General features: G+C 40.6%; 3 protein-coding genes across 9 annotated transcripts in view; all 3 read left to right on the top strand.

Moving 5' to 3' along the window:
* trim33 (tripartite motif containing 33) overlaps positions 1–8,920 on the top strand; it is a 32,280-nt gene extending 23,360 nt beyond the window's left edge. For 2 of the 3 annotated variants that reach the window (XM_085258976.1, XM_085258974.1), the window contains 7 exons: positions 1,410–1,563; positions 1,746–2,176; positions 2,520–2,631; positions 2,709–2,783; positions 5,164–5,316; positions 7,366–7,416; positions 8,154–8,920. In XM_085258976.1, coding sequence (XP_085115102.1) covers positions 1,410–1,563; positions 1,746–2,176; positions 2,520–2,631; positions 2,709–2,783; positions 5,164–5,316; positions 7,366–7,416; positions 8,154–8,375 — 1,198 coding nt within the window. In that variant the 3' untranslated portion in view covers positions 8,376–8,920. The remainder of the gene's footprint in view (positions 1–1,409; positions 1,564–1,745; positions 2,177–2,519; positions 2,632–2,708; positions 2,784–5,163; positions 5,317–7,365; positions 7,417–8,153) is intronic. The other variant, XM_085258975.1, reaches the window with a different exon arrangement.
* Positions 8,921–9,547: 627 nt separating this feature from the next.
* Positions 9,548–15,526, top strand: slc66a1 (solute carrier family 66 member 1). 3 transcript variants are annotated; one of them, XM_085260467.1, is made up of 9 exons: positions 9,566–9,686; positions 9,953–10,006; positions 10,738–10,952; positions 11,085–11,214; positions 12,031–12,118; positions 12,321–12,475; positions 12,565–12,657; positions 13,305–13,490; positions 14,233–15,526. In XM_085260467.1, exons 3-9 carry the CDS (start codon positions 10,762–10,764, stop codon positions 14,317–14,319), a joined length of 930 nt encoding a protein of 309 aa, XP_085116593.1. In that variant the 5' UTR covers positions 9,566–9,686; positions 9,953–10,006; positions 10,738–10,761; the 3' UTR covers positions 14,320–15,526. The 3 variants fall into 3 exon arrangements, with proteins under 3 accessions (XP_085116592.1, XP_085116593.1, XP_085116591.1); XM_085260466.1 differs by lacking the exon at positions 9,953–10,006 and having other exon boundaries at positions 9,548–9,686; XM_085260465.1 differs by lacking the exons at positions 9,566–9,686; positions 9,953–10,006 and adding an exon at positions 10,232–10,389.
* A 998-nt stretch (positions 15,527–16,524) lies between these two features.
* Positions 16,525–27,511, top strand: part of nr1h5 (nuclear receptor subfamily 1, group H, member 5) — a 25,744-nt gene continuing 14,757 nt past the window's right edge. Inside the window, exons 1-2 of one of the 3 annotated variants that reach the window (XM_085260205.1) lie at positions 16,525–16,583; positions 25,423–25,519. In XM_085260205.1, coding sequence (XP_085116331.1) covers positions 25,423–25,519 — 97 coding nt within the window. In that variant the 5' untranslated portion in view covers positions 16,525–16,583. Of the gene's footprint in view, positions 16,584–23,793; positions 25,520–27,511 lie in introns of those variants that run through there. The other 2 variants (XM_085260206.1, XM_085260204.1) reach the window with 2 other exon arrangements.

Below are 27,511 nucleotides of genomic sequence, written 5' to 3'. Positions count from 1 at the left end.
TAAGTCAAAATTTTATTAGCAAGGAGAAAGGATTTACAAGTGTTTCCATGACCTTTAGCATAGTGTTGGGTCCATAATAATGTAAAATTTTTCATTTATATCATTTACATCTGTAGCGATAATATAATCATATAAGATCTACAATATGAATATATTGTGGTATTATTTTAATATTGAAAGAACTGTGTGGGAAAATGCTTTTTATATGTGCAGTAATCAGATCAAAAGTAAATGGACTAATCGACACTAAACCGGTCCAGCTTAGGTACAAAAAGGGGTCGTTTAGATTAAGATTGAATCCTGATGCTGTGAGGAGCTTAAGTAAAAATCTGCTGTGGATGTATTGACTATTGTTTCTGTTTTATGGCAACATCATTCACTCAGGAGAAAATGTCCTGATAAATGGGTGTGATAAATTGCTTTGTAAAGAAAATGACTGAACAGAACAGTCAACAATGCTTGATGAGTTGTTGTTTGTACAAAGATGTGAAGTAGAATTGTGGATTTTGGCTGATGCAATAAAAAAGCTACCTCTGTAAAAATGATGGACAAAGAAAACTGTGGAGGATAAATAGCAACTACTCTTTGTACCATCTCATCTTTCAAGATAAGCGGTGTTTCTGTTATAGTTTGGGCAATCAGTGGAAATGCTCGCACACTGATGATTTTAGTGCCGATGGAGGCAACAGGATGAATGCACAGGATGAGTGTACAGGAGTCTGCTGTGTGCTGAGATTCAGACAAATGTATTAAAACTAATTGAAGGACTCTTTAGCATCTTTGAAATGCTGACAACACAACCACATTAAAACAAATACATCTTACTGGCTGATTTAGTCACCTGTTGAAAGTCTGAGCTGCACTCAACTTGATATAAGATGATGCTCCTATCAGAGCATCACCAGAAAACAAATAGTGTCTCCTCTGTAGATCCAGGATTTCAGGAAGTCTTTGCTTCTCCTAGGCAAGATGTATTAAAGGTGCTCTATTTCACAGTGTTTTCACTGTTAAATGTGATGTTAAATTTGGCAACTGTAATTTTAATCTTTGCTATGTTATTTACATCTTAACATGAGAACTGTATGTGGTCTGGAACGGGAGTCAGACAACTTTGCATTTTCCTTCTTGTATCTCCATTCTTCTGATTCAGAAATCGTGCGTTTTTGTTCTGCATTTATTAATAGAAAGGTTTGTTTGGACAGAGAAAATAAGAGTGCAGAACAAATAAAAGTTATTTCAAATGAAATAACCCTCTCTAGCCCATCTATTTAAAAATAATGCTTTACAAAAACGACTGGGTCAGAACAAAATTCATGTTCTTTTCCAGTTATGCAGGTTTATTCATAATAAGTCAATTATATATAAATGAGGAAGCATGATAAAATTTGGTTTGTTTTTATCTGTTTCAGCTGTAGTTCTGCAGGAAGGGGAGGGCCAGGAGGTGGAGCAGCAGTGGAGCAGGTGACGGTGAAGCAGGAGCCTGGTACAGATGACAGCTATAGCTGTCCAGCTTCTTCTCTGAAGACAGAGCGGGGGAAAGATGCTGGAAGGAGTGCCTGCATGGTATGATATATACAGTTGTAATGTGATAATATCATATTGCAGTACAGCACTGCAAATTCAACAGAAAAGTGATATGATAACACTGTTGACAAAGCTGTATTTAGTTAGAGTAGTGTCTTTATTTTGTCAAATATTGTCGTTTTGCATTAAAACACTGCTTTGTGTGTGCTTTTCCCCTGAAGATGAGCAGTCCAGAGAACAGCCCCCATCCTGTAGTGGGAGCTGTATCTGCAGGCCAAGACGCTCTCAAGGCTCTAGGCGAGCGCATCAAAACGGAACCTCAGTCTGAGACACCTTGTTCTGGACTCAATGACTCCAGTACAGCCGCGTCATCTTCTTCCACAACCACAATGACCTCCACTACCTCGTCAGCCACAGAGAGCAGCAGCACCACGACAGTCGCTCCACTCACTAATGGAAACTCAAATAAGGGGGGAGAAACCAAAAGGAGTGAGGCTTCTACTGGAACCGGGAATGTTGAAGGGAAAGAGGATGACCCAAATGAAGACTGGTGTGCTGTTTGTATCAATGGCGGTGATCTGCTATGCTGTGACCGGTGCCCCAAAGTGTTTCACATGAAATGCCATGTACCCACCATAAAAATATTTCCAAAGTAAGTGATTACAATGGAGTTTTATTTTATTTTATTGATTGGACGTCCCCTAAAAAAAGATTACAGATCTCCCAAATGCTTTAGATTAAAATCTTATTTTTACAAGGTCACTCTGTGAAACATAGATGCAATAAAACTTCAAAAGCACAATAAATTAAAATAAAAAGTAGTTGGGTGGATTTCAGGAAGTCACAGATGCAACAGAAAAAAGAAAGACATTAGTAATATAATAGCCGAATAATAGTCACAGGCTGTGATACCAGCAGACGCGTTGATCTCTTTAAACCCCCAAACACACTTCCATGCGATTCTGAATGTGCTGTGTGTTATTTGTGTGTCACAGGGGCGACTTTCTCTGCACGTTTTGTCGGAGTATAACCAACCCTGAAATAGAGTACTGTGATGATAGCAGGAAGGGCAAAGGAGAGCCGGGCCTGAGTGCTGAGGACCAAAGGGTCAGTAAAACAACCACAGTAATCCACATTGATGTGACTGATACAAGGCAACTAATTCTCTCTTCTTACGTCCTCAGAAATGTGAACGCCTCCTGCTGTACATCTTCTGTCATGAGCTCAGCGTGGGCTTTAGGGAACCTGTTCCTAGCTCTGTAAGTAGCACTGTGTCAGCTGTGCTGCACCACCATTGCTGCTGTGAAGATTCTACTTCCTTGTGTTGTTAGCAAAATTTAATTGTTCCTCATTTCGTGTGTTGTTTGACATTAACTCCTGTATTTTCTGTTTTTCTTCCAAAATTAATAAATGTCCGATTATATGGGCTCAAAATGTGGTCATAAATATTTTGTACTTGTAAATCGGTTTTGTACTTGTAAAAAAGATTTGTATGTGAAAAAAAAATTTGTGCGTGTGTAAAAAAGATTTGTGTGTGTGTAAAAAAGATTTGTGTGTGGACTTAGCCAAAAAAAACCCTGCAAGTTACAACTACGAATTTTGACCCTATTTTTCTTCCTTTCATCTGATTGGTGAATGTCATGTCAATCACAAATGTAACAATCCAATCAGAGAACAGATGGGTTTGGCTGTCGGAGGGGCGCTTTTTTTGAACTGCAGGTCTTTGAAGGGAATAAATGCCCTTTTACATGCCAACCCAGCGTTTTCCTTCATCACCACGAAGGAAAAAAGTGTGGTCGTCCGAGTTTGGTGATTTTTGTGTCACAGGACTACGTGTTTAATACAGGGACTTCCACAGCCTTTTCAACAGCGCTGCGGACCGCGGGGTGGGGGCGGGCAGCGTTTTGGAAATGACAGTCTTCATTACAAAGCTTTCTTCGTTATGAATTAGCATACATGTTTTTATTGAACATTTAAAGAACTAGCAAAAAAACACCACAAACTATTGTAGTTCACATAAAGTCAGAGATAAAAACGACAAGGAGCAGGTGCATCTAGCACAGGTAGAGCTGCTGCAAAAACTCACAGAGCTCAGCAGCCAGCAGCAAATTCTGGATCCTTTGCCTTTAGTTAGCAGTTAGCATTAGCAGCACATCCTGCGTCCGATGTGAAAGGACTTTTATGCTGCGCGCTGTGACTCACAGCAATGGTCCCGGGTCAGCCCTGGCGTTGTGTTAAACTAATCCTAAAGTAATAATGTATTTCTAACCACTGATATACCACAACTTTTTCCTTTCAACAGCTGCTGAAAGTAAGGGGACCTAACTGCTATCGGATATTTATATAGAGATTACCCTTCAAGGACCTGCAGTTCAAAAAAGTGCCCCTCCAACAGCCGAACCCATCTGTTCTCTGATTGGATTGTTTAATTTGTGATTGACATGACATTGACCAATCAGCTTAAAGGAAGAAAAATAGGGTCAAAATTCGTAGTTGTAACTTGCAGGGGGTTTTTTTGGGCTAAGTCCACACACAAATCTTTTTTTACACATACAAGTCTTTTTTACGCACACAAATCTTTTTTACGCACGCACAAATCTTTTTTACGCACGCACAAATTTTTTTTACAAATACAAATCTTTATTTACGCACGCACAATTTTTTTTTTTTTTTTTTTTTTTTTTTTTTTACACATACAAATCTTTTTTACAAGTACAAAACCGATTTACAAGTACAAAATATTTATGACCACATTTTGAGCCCATACGATTACTGTAGAACTGACGGTAGCTTGTGGTCTCAGTGGATACACTTACCCCACTTTTTTGCTTAAAATTTTTTTTTCTTACAATTTTTTTCTGATGTATTGAAAAATTTCTGTTCTTGTCAGGCTCTTATTACCACATATAGAACCACCTTTTATATTTTTAACTGATTCTTCGGGAGGGATCTTCCTGTGTTCTGGTGGTTTGCAGCACATGCCAATGTGACCACAGCATTTATATGTCCCAGCCACCTGCCTTTTGCAGGTCTTCCTCTTTGTTTTCGCCTCACATTTCTTACCTGTCCTTACTGTCAAGCTGCAAATACAGGCAGAAATGCTGAAAGAAAAAGTTTAACATTTTTAAAAGTGAAGTGGTATTTTGATTTTCATGGCCAGAGGCCATCTAAAAACTGAGGTTGTCCTCTCATTGCTCTTTCTTGTCCTTAGAATTTTAGAAATTTAGAAGTTACGACACTAGGTCCAAAGGGTAGGATCTCCTGCGACAGATATCAAAATCCACACAAGTTTGTGTAAAGTAATGTATTTGTACCGTATTATTTCACATGTTCTTTGGCATGTATTCGGTATAAGTTACTCAAACATGCTGTGCTAATAATGGGTTTCATTTTGCTGTATGCCCATTTATATTGGACTGCACTATAGCATGGCTGCAATTTACTGCTACCACAGTTGTGGGTTATGACAGTGTTTAAATGCATCTTTGTTTCTAAACGTCTGATCTGCTGTTGGGGTTTGGGGAAATCTCTAAATTCTAAAATCTTTACAATCTAAAAACGTTGTTTACGTCTCACCAAAAGAAAAATATTTGGAGTCATGTGAAATAATTTGAGATGTTATCTGACCTGCTTTTTTAGGTACCCAACTATTACAAGATAATCAAGCAGCCCATGGACCTAAAGAAGGTGAAGAAGAAGCTGCAGCTGCGGAATTCCCAGTACTACCAGTCTGTCCAGGAGTTTGTGTCCAATATGCGCCTGGTCTTCAAAAACTGTGCGAAATACAACGAGGTGAGCAGCATGAGTCTTGAGACTGCTTCAGGGAATGGCATCTGCTTGTGTGTGCATGCAGACGTGGGTTAGACTGATATGGTTTGATATTTGAATTGCCTGCCGATTCAAAAAATTGAATTATTTGACCATTTTCATGGTCAAACAATAAAAGGCAAACCGTCATATTTGTCTAACCTGATTATGAACACTGCCTGGTATTTCGAGGGGAAATTGGGTGTTTAGGTAGAGTGTGTTCAGTTTCGTACACTAACACTGGCTGTTGAAGGATGGAGTGAGTGTCACTGTGCTCTTTTTACACTGGCTGCAAGAACACCGTGTGACTGTTAACACCGTCTGCGTTATAATGAAACCCCACATTTTTGTTTTTTAATGGATGGCTGTGATTACCTGTTTATTTTTAATACAGTTCACATAATGTTCATCTACATTCTCCTTAGGAGAAATAATGCATTTTTACACATGGATGTATTTATTTTTGTTGTTTCGTGGCACTGAAATGCTGGTGGTTTATCAGGAAGTCTGGACTACAGTTCTGGCTAATATTGACTGTGAACACTGAGCCTTGTAGCATGGCTTCACTATATAGATGCAGTGTAATATAATGTGACTGAAATTAACAGCAAGTATGGTTCTCATTTGTGAAGGATGTTGGTCAAAACATCATGTGATTAGCTGGAATGTAATACTTTCTGGTTTTCAGTGAGAGTTGCCAAATATCAGTGAGTCATTCCAGTGATTATGATAGTCGCAAAATATAAAGTTAGGTCATTCATTTATAGTTTATTGTTTTTGGCATTTTTTTTTGTCTTCATTTGGATAGAAGTGAGTATAGCTGGGAAACGGGGAGAGTCAGGAAAGAGGAAAATGGTAAAGGTGTGACCAGCTAGGAATTCACTGCTGCTTGATGGCATATGTGCCCATGTTAAATGCTGTGGTCGCTTCCAAAGATACATTTATTACATACCAGTGGTTGAGACATCAGAGATGCGCTTCTGTTAGAGAAAGAACACCAGTTTAAAAAATGTATGGGATGCTGTGTAACAAAAAAACCAAAACAAAATGCATTTATTTGTAAATCTCATAAACCCATGTTTCATTCACAATGGAACATAGAAAACATAAAATGTTTAAACTGGGACTTATTTTCTCATTTTCAATTTGGTGTCAGCAACAGGTCTCAAAACAGCTTGGATGGGGCCAATAAAGGTCTGGAAGAGAAAGTGGTACTAAAAATGGTGATGACATTGAAATTGACACATATGGAAAAAAAATCATATGAACGTGATCCAGAAACTCTGTCTCCTCAGGGCCAACGCTCATTTAAAATGGAGTGAGACAAAGTGGAAATGAAAATGACAATGAAATTCGAGAACTGTTGAGCAGGCTACAGTCCTCCATGAGATAAGAATGGGACTGCTTATTCCTCTCCCATTCCTCTCCCCAACATCCAGCAGCAGCTCTCCTCAGTTCTCATATGTTTGCAGATTATTGTTGAAACACGAGGGGATGCTAGACAGTGGTAAACATGGTCCTGTCCTAACTTTCTTTTTTTCTTTTTTCTTTTTAAAAAAAAAAAAAGATGTGTTGCTACCATCAAATTCAAATTGAGCTAATATTGTTTTGTGGAACAGTAAAATGCCTCAGTTTGAACATTTGATGTTTTCTGTGTTTCACTGTTTGTGTTTATGAGATTTACAAATAACTCTCATTGCATTCTGTACGATTTACATTTTAATGTAAACTTACATTGAAATTGGGGCTTTAAAACAAGAAATGTGACTGTTGTTGATACAGGAAAAAAGATGCCAGAGAGCTAAACTTGTATTCACTAAAGTTATCACTAGCTGCGTGTGGCTTCCTGTATCCTGTGCGATCTTTACCTGCTGTTAATTTCTGCAGTAATGGGGATACGCACTTTTGTATTCGAGCACAGAAGGCCCGAACAGATTTCTGATCTGTTATTATGTTACCTGCCTATGCTGTGAACTCTTTTCTTTCCCCCTGCTGCTTCACTGTCTTTGTTGTAATGTTATTGCCCCTTTTTAGATGTCTCGAATAATCCAGGTTTATGATGAGGAGAAACAGATTAATACACAGGTAAGCCGTTTCAAATGGAGTGCAGATCTCCTGCCCCCTCCCACTGAGGCTCCAAGAAAAGTTGTACCCCTTTATTAAAGAGAAGAGAATTTCCTTAGATGATGTATGAAGATTAAAGTGTCATTTTGACTGCGCACTGTTTAGAAAAGTATGTCAGATGAGAGGGTGTTTGGAGAATCAAAATAAATCTGTTTAAAAGTGTTTCTGTTTGACTGTTGATGGCTTTAAGTCTGTTTAGTTTTATCGTGTAAGCCATAGAGCATCCAGTGCCTATCTACTACTTTTTTTTTATTGTTTGTTTGTTTGTTTGTTTGTTTGTTTGTTTGGAAAGGGTGGAGGCTGTTACATTTCGGCTTTTTTGTTTCTATTTGACATGCACATGTGTGCCTTGTGCATATAGTGAGCGTCTGAGGATTTCAACAACCTTTAAATAGTCAGATACTATATTTGACCCTACTGGCTGATTAGATCACTAAAACTTTGCAACTTCCATTTATTGTGGAAATGCTTCAGGGAGCCACAGTGGGACAGGGAGGCAGGAAATCCTTGCTCTGTACATCAAGGTTGAGCCGGGGTTACCCCGCCATCAGGAGTCTTAACCAGATCTAATTTGTCTCCTCATTCTCCTCTTCCCCTTCCCGCTTCAACCTATTCATTCTTTCTGCCCAATGGCATTCTCACACAATCTTCCTTCATGTCACTCCTTTTCCCACCTCCTCCTCTTCCTCCTCTGACAGGTGGGATCAGAGATGGCGATATCCGGCAAGGCAGTGAGCCTGTACTTTGAGGAGAAGTTGCAGGAGATCTTCCCAGGCCAAAGCTTTCCTGAAACAGCTGAACCCGAATCTCCGCAAGAAAAAGAAAAGGAGGACGACAATACAGACGACTCCGAGGACGACTTCATACAGCCCCGACGCAAACGGTTGAAAACGGATGAGAAAGTGGTCCACATCAAGTGAGACCCTCATCACGAAGGAAATGAGAGAAGTGAAAAACTGCCTTCCTCATATCCCACACTTCTCTTTGGAGAAAGGAAACACAAAAAACAGATGAGAGATTCTGTAAAAGAAGCTTGGTTTATTTCATCCTTGGCTTTTGAAAGAATTACTCTCAACTACACTAGACATCTGCTTTTCTGAGAACTCTTTACGGACTGAAAGATGGAAGAGCTGCATTCCCTTATTATTTCATGGACATTCAGATTCGCTTGGAAAGATTTTGAAGTAGAACTTGTTTTGCAGTAGTTAGGAAAATGTTGTTTCTTTTCTATCATCCGTTTTCATATGTAGATTTGTTGTGACAATTGCTTTATAAAAACAAAGAAACCCCCTGTTCTGTTTAATGTATTAAATATATACTTTGACAAGAAGCCTACCAAGTATTTGTATGACTTTGTGGAAACGTTGTGTAAATAAGAGAATCTAGCTCACTGAAGGTGTTCCTGCCGTATTAATGTTTGGGTGCGTCATCAATAAAACCTGTTCTTGAAATATAACAAAGAGAATGTGTTGTGTGGAATAGATTTGAGGTTATCAGAGTTTGCTGTATTGTCATTATGATGACGGATAATTCTAGTTTAGATCTGTTATGGGTTGGATTTCAGGATATTCCTTTGTCCAGAATGGTGCCGCTCACAGCAGTCACGGCTACATTTCTTTATAGAAAGCCTCCAGTCCAGTTACACACCTGTCACAAGGAAAGCCTGACGTTTACCGGCAACAATAGCGACTATACAGACAATATTTGATACATTTGTAACATCAGCAGTCAATAATTTACTCTGGCACATCATCAGGCTTACTAAAGCTGCAGGCTCATTAACTAAAGGAGTGAGTAACTATTCTATTAACCTAAAACCTTCATCATTCCAGGTCTACATTAAAGTATCTGAAAGGCATTAAACAGACTTCAGTCAGTAAAAAGGAATAATTTCCTCATAGATTCTTTTGAGTTGATGCACTGTTCCTTTAGAGGAAGTCCGACACCGACCTCAGCGTTTCTTCGTGTTGTAATGACTCTGACACATAAAACTTGAGCGTCTCCTCATGGCTTAAACTGGTCTCCGAGGACCACGTGACATCGGAAACTTAGGAAGCCTGTTAATAAAAGCCACGCGAGCTGACAACAGAGACTTTAGATGCTGAGTCGCCAATCTGACAGTCAGCTGACGCTATCGTGGAGTGTTTAAAAAAAAAAAAAAAAATAGGAAATGAGTCCTCTCTCTGCTTTCCCGTTCAACATCTGACGTTGGAGTTCATCGTGCTTTTCAGGTAGGATTTAGTTGCGGAATATGCAAATGATCAGAAATATTTTTATTATAATATTAGGTTATTTTGCCACCTCTAATAAAATTGCCTTAGTTGTCCTGTCGAAGTTTAAAGTTCCTTTTATTTTATTTTATAACATACAGCAGGATTAACTTGTATTGATGTAATTATCGTGTGTATGCTGCTTACTCAAATACAGTAAATATTGGTGACGTGGTCTACTACAAAGGCTAGAATAACTAATGTAAGCAAATGAACCACTTTAACAGGACTTGGCAATATGTGATGGGAGTATGTGAAATGTGTGAGCCTCACTTCTGCAGGTATGTGACAATAACGGGAAAACGTACTGTAAGCATGTCCCTTCGTCTAAATACACTTTTCACAACTAAATTGTGTGAATCAGAAAATTATTTATTATATAATAATTTGTCGACATTATAAATAACCAAAATACAGATAAATTATATTGGTTTAAAATCAATGCGTTAACGCGTCTGGGTCAAACTGAATTTGTTTTTTAAAGGACCAGCTCATTTAATTTGCACCGCAGGTCATATGACGAGTATGTAATCACGTGACTCGTGACTCACGGCTCTGACGCTCCATCAATCAGCTCACACTGAACCTGTTTGTTTCTCGCTTGCTTCGTTTTTACCTGCCATTTCTGACTTGTTCTTCTGAGGACTCCGCCGACACCTCCCAGGCAAGATAAATTTAGCACTTTGTTTACTATGAGTGGGGTCGTTTGGTGATGTTATCCACGTAAAAGCCGCGCACGTGATCCAGTAAACGGTTATCAGGTAGCTGCCGCTTAGCAGCTTAAGCTAACAGACCGTTTCTTGTTATCTGTTTTTGTATTACGTCTGAAAATAGTTTTAGGGCGATGCTAGCTGAATGTGGAAGTGAAGCGGCTGTTTTCATTTTTGTTTCGAACGGCATGTAGTTTGAGGTCCTTATGTCATGTTGTCGGTAGTGTCCTCCGCGCTTGTGCTATCATAGTGACTGTGTAGTGAAGATCTGGTTTCATAAGCTGAAGGTGTTGTTTTTACAGAGGCGTCGGTCAGCTTGAAGAACAATGTCCACAGACGGAGTCCTCACACGCGCCACCCTTGGATGGACTACTTCAGAAAACTTCACTTCTCTGTGTCCTAATGGGTCCAAATGGGTTTGGGAGGGCCTTGGGGAATGTGCCCAAGATGCCAGAGATATGGCCAGCGTCTACCTGGGCCTCCTGTCCATCCTCTGCTTCCTGGTGTCTTCATTTCCGTAAGTTTTTATGTTGGTGTCTGTGACTCTGAGCAAACCTTAACTGAACTAAGTGACCTGTATATTTCCATCTCATCTCTCTCTGAATAGTCAGATCAGTAATGCTGATTGTAATACTGCCTCTGATTACAGGCAGTATTACAACTCGTGGAAAAGTGGGAATATGGATCAAGCGCTCTCCATTTGGTTTTTGCTGTTGTGGTTGGGAGGTGACTCTTGTAATCTGATTGGGTCATTTTTGGCAGATCAGCTTCCGCTTCAGGTAAGTTGTAGGGATGTGATCCTTAAGTGGAGTTTAATGTAGAAAATATCAAAAGCAGTGGTGGATGCTCAGTGGTGTTTGTAAAACATCAGAAATTATGTGTCACTGGTTTTTTCTTTTATTTAATCCCCCCCCCCCCCCAAAAAACAAACAAAAAAAAAAAACAACTTTGTGTGGTTTGCAGTGTAATGTCAAAAATGTGTCATTTTTGTGTCATTGATGGAGAGATTTCGCAGTTCTTTCCTCCCCACTGCTGTCAGACTCCACAACAAAGACTCAAACTGATCAAACACACACATCCACACATGTGCAATAACACTAAGTGCGATACTCTTTATCTGACAAAGTTGTACTTTTACTCAGTTGTATTAAGCATTTGTATTCTATTTTTATCCTATTGTATATTTTATTCTGTTTATTCTACTGTATATAGTATTTTATTCTATTCTGTACAGCTGTGTACAGTATTTTATTCTTATAGTATTCTAATTTTTGCTTCATAACGTTTGCACTGTCCACTTCCTGCTGTGACAAAACAAATTTCCCACGTGTGGGACTAATAAAGGTTATCTTATCTTTTCAAGTTTATGTCAGCTAACTATTTCTTGATCAGTAAAATTTGTGTCATGTTGTTTTAGTTTCGCAATGGGCTGCATAGAAATACTGATCCATACAGCATTTGTAGACTGCTTTTTGGTTGTTGTTGTTTTGTTTTTTTTAAAGCAAATTCCATGACAACAGCTAAATCTGTGTTAAGAAAGTCGTTTTTTTCCATTGATCTGTGTCGTTTTGTTTGTCTCTCTTCTTTTCATTCAGCAATACACAGCTATTTATTACGTTGCAGCTGACTTGATCATGCTGAGTATGTACACGTACTACAAGCTGAAGAACAAAGCTTCTCAAGGTGAGCTTTTTTTGGGGGGGGGGGGGGGTGGTTTGCCAGCAGTTTTCAATAGAAGAACCAATACCTCTCCTAGAATGTTGTAGCCTCTTTAGACCTGTGTGCTATCGACGTGACGAGAGGTTAATCTGTGTACCCTGTATTTATCTGATGAGGTGTCGTCTGGTCAATTGATTGAGTAACTTATATGTTGTCCTTTCACCAGGCAGGACACGTTTGCTCGTGGTTGGCGTATCCTGCTTCTTATGCTTTGCCACAAGCCTCACCCAACTCCCAGATGTAGGCCCCCACAAGGAAATCATTTCTTCTGGGTTCAGAAGTCGCTCCTTGCTCTCAACCTCTAGCACTAGCTCTATCACAGTGAGTCCTGTTTATTTGCTAAACTGATTTGAAGAAAACTTTTTTTTGTATGTGTGTGTAAAGTAGCATCTCCCCCTTTGTTTCTTCAGCCTTTTACCACTAAAGAGATTATTGGTTTCTGCATTGGGTCAGTGTCATCAGTCCTCTACCTCTGTTCCAGAGGTCCACAGATATACACTAATGTGAGTATGACAAAGTACGGTCTGGTATAAATGTGTAAAGGATTCTGCCCGACATCCTGCAAAGTGTAGGCAGTAGTCAGTAATCCAATGTTATAAAGAGGGAAAAATTACTTTAATTTGTCTCAAGGTTATTTAAGTCCTAGTGGCAAGCAAGAGTAGTATTTCCATGACCACGTACTGCTCCAAGTTTTAAATTATCTTTTAAATAAAGAATATTATCCAGTTAAGTTCAATATGTAAGCTAAAGCATGCTCGCAAATGTTTACTAAAGTGAAAGAAGAAATTTGCTGTACCTGAACAAGAGAAAATGCAAGTGAAACGGCCCGTTTCCCTTGCTAAAAACGAAACTAAAAAGCGCTATACTACTACTGCTTCGTCTCTTACCTGATGTCAGCCTGATTCAGTTGCATTTTAGTTGGTAAACCCACATAGTCTTGCTCACCCACTTAAACTGAGACTGTAACTTGCATGTTTTGGTAGATAGCTCAAAAACTAAAAAGAAAATCTATAAGTGTTTCGACTTTATCCATCTAACCGTGTACTTATTGGCTGTTGAAATGTCATCCATTCCTTTGTAAATAAAAGTGAATAAATTAACACAACATTTTCCTCACTTCCTTTTTCTGCTGTCTCGTTTTCCCCTGCAGTTCAAGAGGAAGTCGACACAGGGAGTTTCTTACTTCCTGTTCGCGCTGGTCATCCTGGGAAACACTACATATGGTCTAAGCGTCCTTTTGAAGAACCCTGACCTGGGCCAGGGTGAGAGCAGCTACATGATCCACCACGTGCCCTGGCTCATCGGCAGCCTCGGTACCCTCAGTTTAGACCTTATTGTATCCTTTTAAGAGAAGCGAAAACATGTACGGGGAGGCTGGGCCTCATGCCTCTGCTGCATGTATGTGGCACATATTTATGAAATTCTGACCGGAAGGGCAGCAGAGCTCTTTAGTGGGGATTAGTTGATTGTGTTTTGAACACAATATGGCATATTAATAGTTGCAGGGAAACGGGTTCATGGTTAGGAAAGAAACAAGTCAGTTAAAGCTGCCTCAGTGAAGCCTGTAGGCTACTTCTTTCTTTGCACTGCGTTGAAATGAAGCCACAAGCTGTTTTGTTTTTAGTTAACAGTGACAGTGCAGAAGGGAGCAGCCTGATGATGACTGACATTTAGCAAACATCAGATCAGTGTGGTTCCCTAATTGTGGGTAGTGCGTGTAAATATTTATCTTGGGGTACATCTCTGCTGTCACTGTCTTATGCAGCTTATTTAAAGCTAGCCCATAATCAGCACTGGGACATGGGAAGGTATAGTGGACGTGTTTCTGTGAACGCTGGTTGATCGCTTCAGCCCAGTTTGGAGTCAGTGTTTGCTGAATAGTAGACTGTATTTTTTGTACTATGAATTATGGTGTTTGTCTTTCATTACTTTGCGGTCAAATATTCACTGAAATGAGTAATTAAGGAAGCAGCTGGAGTCTGTACTCTTCTGAGTGAAATCCTCTGGTACTGTCTGCTTTTGCATTTAAAAACAAACAAAACCGAAACATTTTTATGTTCTTTAACGCTGTGATCCAGATCTCTGTCCAGTTCCTGATGTACCGTAACGCTCGGCCACGGGTGGAAGTCAACCACGATGAGACAGCACCTCTTATCAGGAGCTAAACCAGAACAGCCAGAGCTCATCGGTGGCGATCGACCGAATGCTCGCTGTCAGTCGGATCCTTACAATCATCTTTCTGACGCCATCAGGATCTGAACTGGAGACTTGGTGTTATAGATGTATTTATTATGCTGTCAGCCTCTTTAATGTTTACAATCAAGTTTTGTATGTGATTAGTACAGCAGCAATTGAAGTTCTTCACTTTTAGTGAGTTTTACTTTTAGCTTTAAAGGGACGGTTAAAGGTTTCGGGTGTCAGACGTGGATGAAAATATCCCCGTCATCCTGAGACTGAAGTCTCCAAGCTCAGACTTGAAATTTCTAGTAAAAACATCTCGGCTGCATGTGAGCAAGCAAGGGACTGAAACCCATCTCCTATCAAGCAGGCTTGGTGGACCTGTAGCAAAGTATAACACATCCTTTCAGAAAAGGTGATCAGCCTGTATTTGCTTTGATTACCATTATGACAATTTTACTGTTTAATCAGTTTTATTATAACAGGGGGGACATTTTTCAACTTCCTGTAATTGGCTTCCCAACAACAGCAGGGACGCCTGTTTTACTAATGGCCTTTTGTGAGCCTTTGTGTGCCCCGGTGCTTTCATAACGATACCGTGGAAAGAACTTCAGTCACTTTAAATTTTTAAAACGTGATAAATCTAAGGATTATAACAAGCCCAGATGTCTTTTGTCAGCAGGAGCCACTCGTTTACTAAGAAGTTAGGTGAACATGGCCCCTGAGCTCTCAATATGATGCCAACGCTCATGTGATATTATAAACTTGCTGCCTGGAGTGATGATGTCACTGAGAGGTTTCTCTTTTATTCTGGTGCTTTAAGTTGCCAAACCATTTGTCAGCTAGCTAACCACTGCATGAAGCCCTGATCTCTGTAATTGATACCTCCTGTAACTTGAATCCGGTGTTTTCCGGGGAGGGTACACATGACTGTAGTGATGTCTAACTGAACAAAAGAGTCACTTGTATTTGGTCAGTTTTAATTGGTCGTCGCACCAAGTGCCATGCTTATTTGTTTGTCTGGATCAGTTTTTATTGCACTGGTGATGAAGTCACATCGCTTAGCACAGATTTTCAGTACCTTCATGTTTTACATTTTCATCTTCAGTGTTTTGCACAAAAGTATGTACCTGCAGGTCTGGTAAATTAACTTTGGGATAGAGTACTGAAAAGATTAAACTCATCCAGACCATATTTGCTCTGCTGCTTTCACTTTGAGTAAAGTCTCTGTTTTTTATTGAGTCATTTAGGATGAGAAAGGAGAAAAAAAAACTCTCTGGGGTTCTCCGTCTCTAACAGTTTACTTTCTTGACAACGCACATTTTCTTTTTTCTTTCTTTTTTTTCCACCCAGTAGAGGGCAAGGTCTGCACTTGGCTTTAATTATGACCTTTCGGCCTTTGCCTCTGCTGACCTGAACCCCCAGTGCGACCGCGTTTGACCTGCTTCTGGGAGGCCTCGACAGCTTTGTTGTTTTTCTTCATTAGCAGATTCACACTGACCCCTGAGTTGCACACCCACGCGTACCCACACATTTTCTCTTACTATTAAACATATATAATCCACTGAAAACACTAAGGGCCCACCCACAGAGGAAGTAAGGTCAGAACAAAACATATCAAGGGTTCAGTAAGTGTGTGTGTGTGTGTGTGTGTGTGTGGGGTTGGGGGGTGAATAGTGTGCGATTGTGAAACAGTGGCAGAGAGATTGTTAAACATGTTGGGGAGTTAGCAGGAAGAGTCAGTGATAGGGCGCATCCATCCATCACCAGACACGAACAAGAGGCTGTTTATAAACACGACATACTGGGAATTTCTTAATGAGACGATTCCAGTTCGTATGAGCAGGGGAGACGAGTGGGGAGGGAGCTTTGTGGCTTTTTGTTTCCAGTTCAAGTCCCGAGTGCAACCAAAAAACAGGCCACTTATGGGAAATATTAAGCAAAGTTAGTTTTTTTTCATCTGTCACACTACAATAACTAAAACATTAGGTTTAAATTGAAACGTTGCCCCTTTTTAAAAATGCATTTATTTATCCTGGTGTTCCTCGAAGAAAAAAATAAAGCTTATGAATCCTGCTTGACACTAAAGATCTTTGATCAGCATGTGCAGAAAAAACATCTCACGTGAAAGGTTCTGTTTACTCTGTGTGTGAGGGAGAGAGAGGCTGGGCTGCTGTCAACATTACAAATGGGAAAAGCTTGACAAAGTGACAGGACGGTGAAACAGTTGGCACAGCAGGAAAACTCAGTGGTGAGTCCCCAACCTCTAACTATCTGCAAAAGTAACCAAACTAAACCCTAACAAAGAGCTTCCCAACTACAGCAGTGTTTTCATGTAGCAAATCTAGATTTCATACCTCATTGTTTCATTAGAGCCAATATGGATTTTGTGGGTTCGTGTAAAAGAGGAAACTTGAACAATGAAATAAGTGATCAAATGTGGATGCTGTCGTGCACTAAATTGTCTTTTGGATCTTGTAAAAATCTGGAAACAAAAGGAAAAACATTTTTCCAAGTGTAGGGCTACGAGTTGCTGCAACAGATTATTGCTCATTGCCTGTATCCAGCAACTATATTTTAAAGTGCTGCATGAAAAGGTGAGCTATCATGTGCAATTCTAGCTGCATTTTTATTCTTGGGCTCTGCTAAAATGGTTTTGCATGCTTCACTATTAAGCTATTTACCTTAGTTAGCACCCGGGTGTACCCTCTCAGTTCATCCACTGTCTAAAACAAGACGTTTCAGCTCACTGCACTCTCCCTTTAAGCAGGTTTGGCAATAGGTTTGAGCAGTGGGCGAGGGGGGCCTCGTTTCTGCTCTCACTGACGTCAGACAGAGTCAGGAGGGAAAAAACAACAATGTAAAGCGGACCATTTCGGGCAGTCTGTACCCCGATCTTTTGACTTTTATGGATACTGGCCTATTTTTTTTTTTCTTTTTTTAAATAAAATTTTGTTTGTGGCTAGGATCGGCTCCATCACCCCCCGAAGAGAAGAAGAGGATGGATAGAAAACTTTGACTGTTTTAGTGGTTTTTTATTTCAGAGGTGGAACATAAGGAAAAATTATAATGGGGACCCCTAACCGGTTGAGGCAGGTGGCTGCCCCTCCCTGACCCTTGTGTTTTTCCTTCCCACTGTCACCAAATGCTTGCTCAAATGGGGTCGTTTGACTTGACAATATAAAGCACCTTGAGGCGACTGCTGTTGGGAATTTTCGCCATAAAAAATTAAAAGTGAACTGAATTGAAAAATAATGCAAATAGAACACACTAGAGGACCAGCAGCTTTCACAGAGTAGAGAATACGGTTTCAAACAAATGCTCCGAGCAGACATAACTAATGTTTGACAATTTACATTCCTCCTTGTGATAGCTAAATCTCCCCCAGCCACTCTCACTTACATATGCTGAGGCGTAAGCTATGGACTTTACTCACAAAATCCAGAGGCCACTCTTGTATGAGTGTCAGCTTCCTGCGAGGATCAGTAAACAGTCCGGGCTGTTATCGAGCTGCAGCTACCAGCCAGCAGCTGTCTGATAGAGACGGGAGCCGATCGCACGGAGAGTACGTGCCGAACACGATTTATTATGTGCTGAATTTATCTCTGGGCTTATACTGTGTGAGTGATTCAGGACTAATGAGTTGTTGGTCTGGAGGGAACGCTGCGTTAATTGTAGTTTGCTGTGCTCGTGCTTATTTAGACATGCCAGACAACCGTTTACTCCCTTCTCATGTGGTTGGAGCCATGTTGCTGCACAAAATCCCCCCAAAAAAGTTCACTCCAGAATCCAACTGAACTAACCACACTTGATGTGAATGTGACCTAAAACTCTTTCCCTCCTTACCCTGCCATTTTCCTATTTTCATTTTATTTTTTTATGATACTCCCGTGGGGGCCTGTGTTCAACAGTCTGACACCTCCAGAAGATCCATGGTGACATTTACACGCTCTCAGATATTGTCCCCATCATTTAGAGTCACTCTCAGTGCCGCTGCCTGCTCCCTGTTCCTCTTCCGTTCTTCAGGGGTCAGAGGGAGTCAGAGGGATGGTTTGTTATCATGGTTTTTATTTCGACATACACTAGCATGTTGAGATGCGACACACTGCCTTTGACAATGAAATAGCTGTAACTCACTTCTTCTCACGCCAGAATCCATCAGCAACCCACCACTGAGATGCTTTTTAGTTGTTTTAGTGCAAATTGCAAACTGGCTAAAAAGTATTTTGAAAAGGCAGAAAAAAACATCACTTACTCTCATTTCTTTAGCTGAATATATGAAAAGTAACAAAAGTGTTTGGAAACTGGCTAAGTGGAAGACAAAGGAAAAAGTGACAGGGCTGCATAAAATATTTACAGCAAATGAACAGCATCTTAAAGTTGTGTCCTTAAGAAACAGGAAAGATCCGATACAGGACCTGAGATATGCATCTGGCCTTCAGTTGATCCATCCACTGTTCACTGAAGCCTCTACGGAAATGGTCTCAGTGGAAGGACAGCTATCAAGAAGCCATTCGTAAGAACAGAAAACAAGGAGCAAAGGATGAAAGATGCCAAGTTACACAAGAACTGGACCAAAAATCAGCAGCAACATGTTTTATGTAGAAAAGAATTTTAAAATTGATGCACCGTACATATCAACTGGAAAGAAGCTGATTGGCAACAGCTTTATTTTTCATTATGAGGGTGATTGCAAAGACACTGCCAATGCAGTAAAAGCATCCTCCACAGCAGTGTTCCACTGTAGATAGAAAAACACTGTGAAACGCTGTCCCGATGCAAGCTCAATCATCCAGGTAAAGAAATCCCAAAAAGTTGATTCTGGTCAGAGAGATGGCAAACATTTGGTACTTAGGTACAAGAACAGATACTACTGTTAAAAAATACTCCAGTAATAGTCTACTTCTCTACTCAAATTAAAAAAAAAAAAAAAAGTACAGTGAAATATACTTAAAGTAAGAAAGTGAAAATAGCTCTTTGAAGGACGTTTCTATTTTTGTCCAGAGCTAACTGAACCTTGTGCTATATTACCTAATGATAAAATAAAATCAGCAGATGGGAATACAAACTTTAGTATAGTATTTTATTATTCTGATTATACTTAGCTTGAATCTAAAGAAAAATGAAAATGAAAAACAATCTCTTTATTTTCTGTTGCCTACATTGCATAGAGTGAGTTTGCCTCTAAACGGGAAAATGTGCACAGTCAGGGGCTAAAGTAGGATGGAGCAGGTGGGGAAATCCTAAAATGGGTTGCAATGGCTCAGCGTGGGGAAAAGAATGACAACGCAAAAATAATTTCTATTGAGAACTCAGTAGATTTTATTAATGTGCAGGCTGTGATCAGCTGACCTGCTGCTCTGTGTGGATGTACACAACTGAATTCAAGAAGATGTCAGCAGATGGCCATGAGTTGTCCTTTATGTCGATCCTCTACACCAGGGGTGTCGAACTCCAGGCCTCGAGGGCGTCAACACACCTGAATCAATGATCAGTTCATTACCAGCCTCTGGAGAACTTCAAGACATGTTGAGGAGGTAATTTAGCCATTTACATCAGCTGTGTTGGTTCAAGGACACATCTAAAACCTGCAGGACACCTGTGCTCTACTCTGACAGTATTCGGTTTATGCTGTCTTTTTTGTTCTTAAAGAAACAGTGTGTTCTTTATTTTAGCAGACATTCATGTTCCCTCCATTCATCATCATGAATGGATGGAACGGTGACTTTGAAGGACAAAACAACCGAACTAGAATGAGAAAAGGAAAAAGTGGAAAAGCGAAGCTCGGAGATGCAGCATAGGATCAATGGAATGGCGAAAAACAACTCAGAGCTCATTAAGGGGATTATGTTGAACTTCAGCAACTTGAAGCACGAAAACACTGAAATGCAGGCGCAAAAGCAACAACAAGAGAAAATACATGAAGACCTGCAGCATACGCTTCAAGAAATCCAGAGAAGAAATGAGCAGTTGGAAGGCATGCTTCCCCACCTGCTGTAGCCTTGTGTTACGTCCCTCTGCAGCCCCTAATCATCTCAATGTGTTCAGCTGGTGCTAATTGGCCACACCTAGTCAGGTGTGGATAAAAGCATACCTGAGGCTCACTTGTCTTTGCCTTGGTGGCACTAGCTATTTTAGCCAACCTGGTATTCCATTTTAAGATAAAACCTCTTCTCACTAACAATCTGGGCCCGTATCCCTAAAGATTCTGAGAATCCTCTCAGAGAGCTCCTAACTTAACCTAAAAATTCCTTGCCAGGAGTTTTAGCTTAGAAGTGATTCCAGAACATTTTCAGTGAACTCTGAGCAAGGAATGGATGGAAAATCCTATCTTAGTGAGGAGGTGTGGTTGACCCCGTTGCTAGGTATGAGTCATCATTTCAAAAGCCGTGATTGGTTGATCCTACAAGTTTGATGGAAATGAGCTTTTGGTGATAATGAGCAAAGGATGTACCCTCAAATCAATAAACATATTATATACTCTAATCTTATGCTGACTGTAATTGTAAATAATATTTCACATTCAAGAAAATATCTGGAAAATGAATAGTAATCTGTAGGGGTTATAGCCTAACATTAGAATCTAAAATATGTGAAAACTTAAACTCATTACACCCTGTTCAAATAATGATTCGTGTCTTATTTGCTCATATTAATATCCTAGCTGGCATATTTTGTACTTTCACTCCCATATGGACCCCGTTGAAAACAAGATGGCCTATCTCAAGAGGCTGTCCTTAATGAAGTAGAAATCACAACGTTACAAGTCCAGTGTGGTCTTAACGAGGGTAACACGGCTCAGCTTTTAGCAATGTCTGTGATTGCAGACCCAAGTCATCACTGCTGCATTGTTGCATTTTCCCGGTTGCCAAATACCTCGGGGTTGTGATTACTTTCGTCTCCGGTGTAATAGCGTTGTGGCGTCGAGTTGGTGAAGTAATTGCATCTCTAAGGAGATCCACCACAAACATGATTCCTGCACGATCCAATCTGTAGCGTCTCAATAATTCCCTGTCATCCAGTGTTTGCAGGACATCTCTCCTGCCTCTTCTGTTGACCATTTTGTGCAGCTGCTTAGGGGAACTCCTAAGCCACTAAAAGTCCTCTTCCCTGCTCTTAGCAGATCTCGCCTTAGGAGCCCTTTTAAGCGTTAGGAATCTTGAGGAATAGCTTTTATATTAACTGGGATTGTCGTGTCACTTTTAGGGGAAATTCTAAGAAAACGTCATGACTCTGAGAATTTTCTTAGAATTTGGCCGCTAGGAGCCACTTTTTGCACAAAGATTCTTTAGGGATACGGGCCCTGGTGTTCGTCTCCTTTTTTATGTTGCGGCCTTTGAGCCAGGTCGTAACACCTTCTTCCTCCACCTCTGTTCCATCTTAATTTTCACCTCTCCTCTGCCCTCTTTCTCCCCTCTCTCCCTTCCTCACCCCCCTACCAGTCCCAGCGGTTGACTGCCGCCTCCTGAGCCTGGTTCTGCAGGTTTTTGCCCGTTTAAAGGCAGTTCTTCCTTCCCACTGGTGCTTGCTCAGAGGGGATTGCTGGGGTTTTCTCTGCCCTGTCTCTTTCCTCCTTTCTATCTATTCCTTCTTTTCCCCCTTCTACCTGTCCTTTAATCACTTCTTTACAACTCCCCCCCACCTTTGATTTCCTCCATCATCTCCTGACCTTGTGTTCACTTTTGAAAACACATGGTAGAGAGATGGGGGTGGAACAATAAACACAATTGGCTACATTTGACGTGTCAGATCAATGTCTTCATTCAAGAATAATTCATCTTAATGATAAAAAAAGAAACGGGTAATAGTGTGTTTTTGTGTATAATATGCATGCTATACTTGTTGTATCCAAATCCCTGAAGGAAAAAGAATAAGACAAATAAAAAAATAAAACGAAAATATATTTCTTTTTTTTCCCCCAGGTCAGTTTTGGTTTTAATTCCTGAATTGTATCGACTACCAGTTAGCCCGTATTAGTTCCTTTCAGGTTAATCTAAGTTCCTTTTACTTCTAACTCTCTGATCGATGTAAGCCCACTCAGTTCCAAAGTAATGAGACTTTTGCACAGCACTGCATGTATGACATCAAGATATAATTGAAGCCCATTGACCCTGGGAGTTGTCTGGCTTTTTAATGGATAGTTTTAACACCATGTGCAAGTTACATCGGTTGCAGACATTCATGTTCCCTCCATGATTCATCGTCTCCACCTTTTAGTTTATACATTTCTTCTGTATACAGCCGAAACCCTGCAAAACAATCCTCATCGGCATCATGTAAACTTTGATTCTAAACAGCGATTGGTGACACGATATTCACACTGTGAAGTACATTTTCAGAGAACAGCTAGCATGGTCACAGAACTACCTTTTGCGCTCTGTGTAAGTCTGATTTTTAAATGAACCAAAATAACAATATTGATTAAATCACACTGGATTTAATTTGGAACAATGCCGATAAAAGTCATATACATTAACAACAACACAAGGAAATTTAAGGAAGAAAAATAGAAAGTGTGAAAAAAGTGTCCACAGACTCACTAGACATCAACGTGCACTCTTCTACTGCAAGATGTTTGTGGCTTTTCATGATGTCCATTTCAAATCTCTCAGACTTTGACTGAGTCATTCCACCGAGGATTTGCTAACGTGCGTAGGTTCAGGTATGGCTCTTCAACTGGCCTTTTTCTTTTTTTGCGCTCTCTACTGTGATATGGGATTCATAGATGAGGCTACCTAGTCCTTGAGAAGAGGTACAACAAAACCACAGTGTAACATTTCAACCACCAAGTTTCACAGCTGGTATCAGGTTCTTTTCCTGAAAAGCTGGTTTGCTCGGATCATCATTTTCATAGGAAAAGCCTTTGGCCAAGCATGGTCAGATTTGTGTAGCCTCTGTTTCTTGCACTTTGATAGCAGCAGGGGGTTGAGTTACCCGGAGATCCTGTTATGAAATTTGGTGCCTTATAGATTTTTCTTTTCACAAAGTACACATGCAAATCTTTTACATAAATTGTGGATTTTTTTCTTCAAGTACTAGTATGAATTCTAGGATATTTTGACAGTTTTTAAAATCCATTACCAGCCTCATAGGCATTCACAAACTTTACTCTGAAGCCCTTGTAGAGCTCTTTAGATCCTGGTTGAATGACACCAGACCCTGGATATCAGAGAGTTAAAAAACAAGACTTCCTGTAAGCAAGAGCGAATCACTGACACGTGTATTTATGTGAGTAAACACTTCTCCAACAGCTTTAAACAGCTACTTGCTTGTTTAAATCTATCGGAAAAAGTCAATTTGAATGTAATTATTACTGTTAGTTTTTAGAAACATCTCCCGGTAGTTTTATTTCTAGAGTCTTTCCCTTCTTTCTCTTCCTACCTTCCCAGGTTTGTTCTGTGTTTTGTGGCTGTCTTTGAAGTTCTTGATGATACTTCTCTCTCCAGTTCTTGACACTTTGGAAATGCTTGGGTAACTTTGTATATCCATCTCCTGCTCTGTGAGCAACAGCGATTCTTTTTCTCAAGTCTAAAGCGATTTCTTTCGTTTTTGGCACTTGATTTCTCAAGCGACGGCTCAAGCACTCGCTGAAGTTATTATACTGTGTGTAAATTAGAAGATAACCCTCAGTTTTAATTTGATTTTACAAACTTTGAGCATCACAGCGTTATAACACATTGCACAGCAGCGGTTTGTGCAATGGCTCGGTATAAAGGTCAGTTTTTTTATTGATCCTGGTCATTTTTGTTTCTAAACAAAAATCTCCAGGCTGCTTTCTAAAGAAAACTAATATGCTTAGAAATGCTCCAATGAAAATCCCTTGCCCTGTTGAAACACACTTTGACCCCCTGGAAAGTTTTGTGACAAATCTCACAGCGGGTTAATCGGTTTGTCCTTATTTATAGTTAATCAGGGTAAGTCAGAGTTTTCAAAAGTGTGACACATCTTTTGTTTTATGTACTTTTTCTTTAGGCCTTAGTTTGTACTTTTCCACAGTGTTGTGACCACATATGTATCAATTTACCCTTTAGACATCCACTTACAAAAAACCCACACTGTGTAGCCAGCAGCTACATTCCTGTTTCATTTGTCAGTGAGACTGATCGTGATTGCACCAGTGAAGGCTACAGTTTCATTGAGAATGATTGGCTCTCCCTTAGCCCTCTGCTGTGCATAAGTCAGTCCTGATTCCCATAATGAGCCAGCGAAAGAGATGATAGGCGGGTGGGAGGACACTATTAATCCTCAGTAAGCATGTTGCGTGTCAACCGGCCCTGCTTGGAGATTTACAGGCCTGTAATGGGGGTCACTCTTCCGTCTTCTCCGGGTGGTGCAGGCCTCGACTTCTTTTGCTCTGCCCTGGTCTGGTTAACTATTTGTGGGGAGGCGGAGGACCCCGAGAGCCTTAAATCTAATCTGTTGTCCAATATTAACCACAGCACAAACAGAACAGTGGTAAACAAAAGGAAGAGTAAACACACTCCCCAAGGCCTTTAGGACAAATATGGACAGTTACGTTCACAGCGCACAGTTAGGTACAACTTAAATAAAAGAAGCAAGGTTTGTTTATTCTGAAGGGAAACTTTAAGGAAGATTTCTTTTATTTGAAACGTGAGATTAATGGAAAATGTTTCTTTCGCCCAGTCCAGCTGTTGCACTCTTGTTACACAAACCTCAACATGCAAGGAATAAAGCCATCATCTTTCCCCAGCGTTTTCTGATCTATGACGTCCCAGTCAGGTCCAGCTGTTTGGACACACAGTCCCATCCCTGTCCCTCCTCGGTGTCCCCCCACTTTCCCTTTTGTCTATCCCCCTGGGATGTGTAATCCCTCCTCCAGCACATCATCCACCACCGACCAAGAGGATCAGCTGCACTGCTGCTCTCTGCTTTTTAAAAATAGGCTGGGATATCAGCTAAGAGACCTGGACGCATCCTGGGGATTGAGGAATGTCTCCACACTTCCCAGAGCCTTGATATCTGCGAGAATTCTCTGAGTAATTGTCTCTGTGTGTTTCTGGGTGTATGTGTGTGTGTGTATGAAGATAGATCCTGTATTACTAGTTAAAGAGAGAGGATTTTCTGTCCAGATGAGAGAGTGGACCGAGCTGGAGATGAGCTTCACGGCAGGGGGGTTTCTCAGCACCTCAGATGGTTACTGCTCCGCTGAGCAGCTCCAGTACTACGGTGAGTCCACAGTCATGCTCGTGCTCCTGCTTCTTTCTCTTTGGTGTCTTCATCTACTTTTACTTCTGTTTTCTCTCCAGCTTCTCTTAAAAGAACCACGAAATTGAAATATTAAACACTGCCTGATGGGATTTTTGATTCTTATTCTAAGCTAAATCTCATTCGTGGGGCATTAATATATCTAAATTGACACTGGAAAAAGGAAAAACTGACTTTAAGCATTTAATACCTTATGCAACTTGAATGTGTGCAGACATTTGCTTTACAAAAAACTCTCTAAATGATCAGTCAGTGCTACTGTAAAGAGCTCAATGGGAGACATCGTTTTTCAGAGCCAGTCTCCATATCAACCTGTAATCCACAGAATAAATGGGATTATTTCTTCAGGAGAAAGCAGTTACTATGGACACTGTTCACAGGATTTTCTTCTCACCTGAGCAGATGAAATCCAAACAAAGTACAAAATTTAGTGCGACAAGTATTAAGAAAGAAAATGTGGTTTCTGCTGTCACTTCTGCTCTAACCAAATCCCCCTTTGTATAAATTTCCATTTGTACTTTGAGAGGTTCTGAACTTCCTTGAAGGTTTTGGACACTTTAGCATTTTTCAATCCGCTGATCTAAACCTCGCTGGCTTGAAATGAACATTTAAATCAAAGAGAGAGCAGAATTTCACAATTTCTAGGCAGCAAAATGAGCATCCATGCTGCATAAGACACTCGAGACTTGATGACTCTTCTGCTGCTTTATTATGTCTACAGATTTGACACTGTGTACTGGTCACACAGATTGACATTAAGTAAGTGGGTCATAAATAGCTTATATTGTTACACGCTGATATACGACTGCCTTCTGTGTGCAGTGCAGCCTCATTCACTCTGACAGCTGATGAATGAACGCTAAGCCTTTATTTACGGCGTTTGAGAACTCAGTGACATGGAAAAAACAGTTCTTGAGGGGGATCAGCCGGCTCACCGCGTTCGCGACATGCAGAGAGGCTGAGCGTGCATCGGAGGATCTATTTATACTGACATGTATCATCAACAAAGTCTCCCTGTTGTCTCCCCTCCTGCCCTTTGGAGAAGAAGAAGGAGGAGAAAGGGAGGAGGAGGGGGAGCTGCGGGAGGTGCTTTGCTGGTGTTGTTTGGCTCCCTAGCGTGCGTGGGATGGAAGGGAGGCTGAGGAGTGTTTAGACAGCGTTCAAATGGTTTACAAACACTGCAAACAGCAGCTCAGTCACACAGTGAGAAAGCAAGGACCACCCCCCCACCAACTCCCCAGTTCCCCCTCCACCCCCCACCAAGCCAACCCATCGCCTAGTCGGGTAAAGACAGGAAACATCTGCAGGGAGAATGAAAGCGAGGAGGGGAAATTAAGCACAGAGAAGAGTTCATTAGTAGGCTTTCAGCTGATCAGAGCAGGGACATTAGTCCACTAAATGTGAGCTGCAGCAGCTCTCAACATGTTCTGTCATTTATCATCAAACACGCTTGTAATTTAGGCTCAGAACTCCTCGGGATGCTTTTGAGGAAGCCTCAGTCACAACTGACGATTGATGACACGCATGGGGTCTCTGAGGAGAAACTGACCACACGCAGGGTGGCGTTTTTATGTTGCTTATTTTTGAGGTTACTAAAAGAGAGAGTTGGGAATAGGAATGGATTTCACATAACCATGATATAACTATTCAGATTTGTCTATTTGCCAAAGATATAAGTTGAATTACTTCCTGAAACAAAGGTAGCTCTAACAATTTTATGTGTGATGATCAATTTACTCAAAATGGGAAGTCAACTCTGAAAATGTGACTCAAGTGGAGTCGCCAGCATGGTTGGGACTGCTCGGTTGTTATCTGACACGCACAGAAAAGGCTCTCATTCATGCGGCTCTACAGTCACTCTCTGTTTCCTTTCATCCTGTCTTTGTTCTAAACTAACTTAATCTGTTGCTCACTCCATGCATTGTGAAAGGGTTTAACACTTGTCAAACCACA

Source organism: Mchenga conophoros, linkage group LG20 (genome assembly GCF_057382185.1).
Source record: "Mchenga conophoros isolate Kocher_MC1m ecotype Shallow Benthic linkage group LG20, M_conophoros_male_GT1.1, whole genome shotgun sequence".
NCBI lineage: Eukaryota > Metazoa > Chordata > Actinopteri > Cichliformes > Cichlidae > Mchenga > Mchenga conophoros.
The sequence above is the reverse complement of the archived record's forward strand: the minus strand, read 5'-3'. Positions and strand labels throughout refer to the sequence as shown.

Bases quoted from the DNA above. Each gene is read 5' to 3' on its own strand.
- slc66a1 (XM_085260466.1), top strand. From the start codon at position 10,762: ATGTCCACAGACGGAGTCCTCACACGCGCCACCCTTGGATGGACTACT. The intron at 12,119-12,320 runs GTGAGCTTTTTT...TCCTTTCACCAG, and splicing joins GAAGAACAAAGCTTCTCAAG to GCAGGACACGTTTGCTCGTG. The intron at 12,476-12,564 runs GTGAGTCCTGTT...TTGTTTCTTCAG, and splicing joins CTAGCACTAGCTCTATCACA to CCTTTTACCACTAAAGAGAT.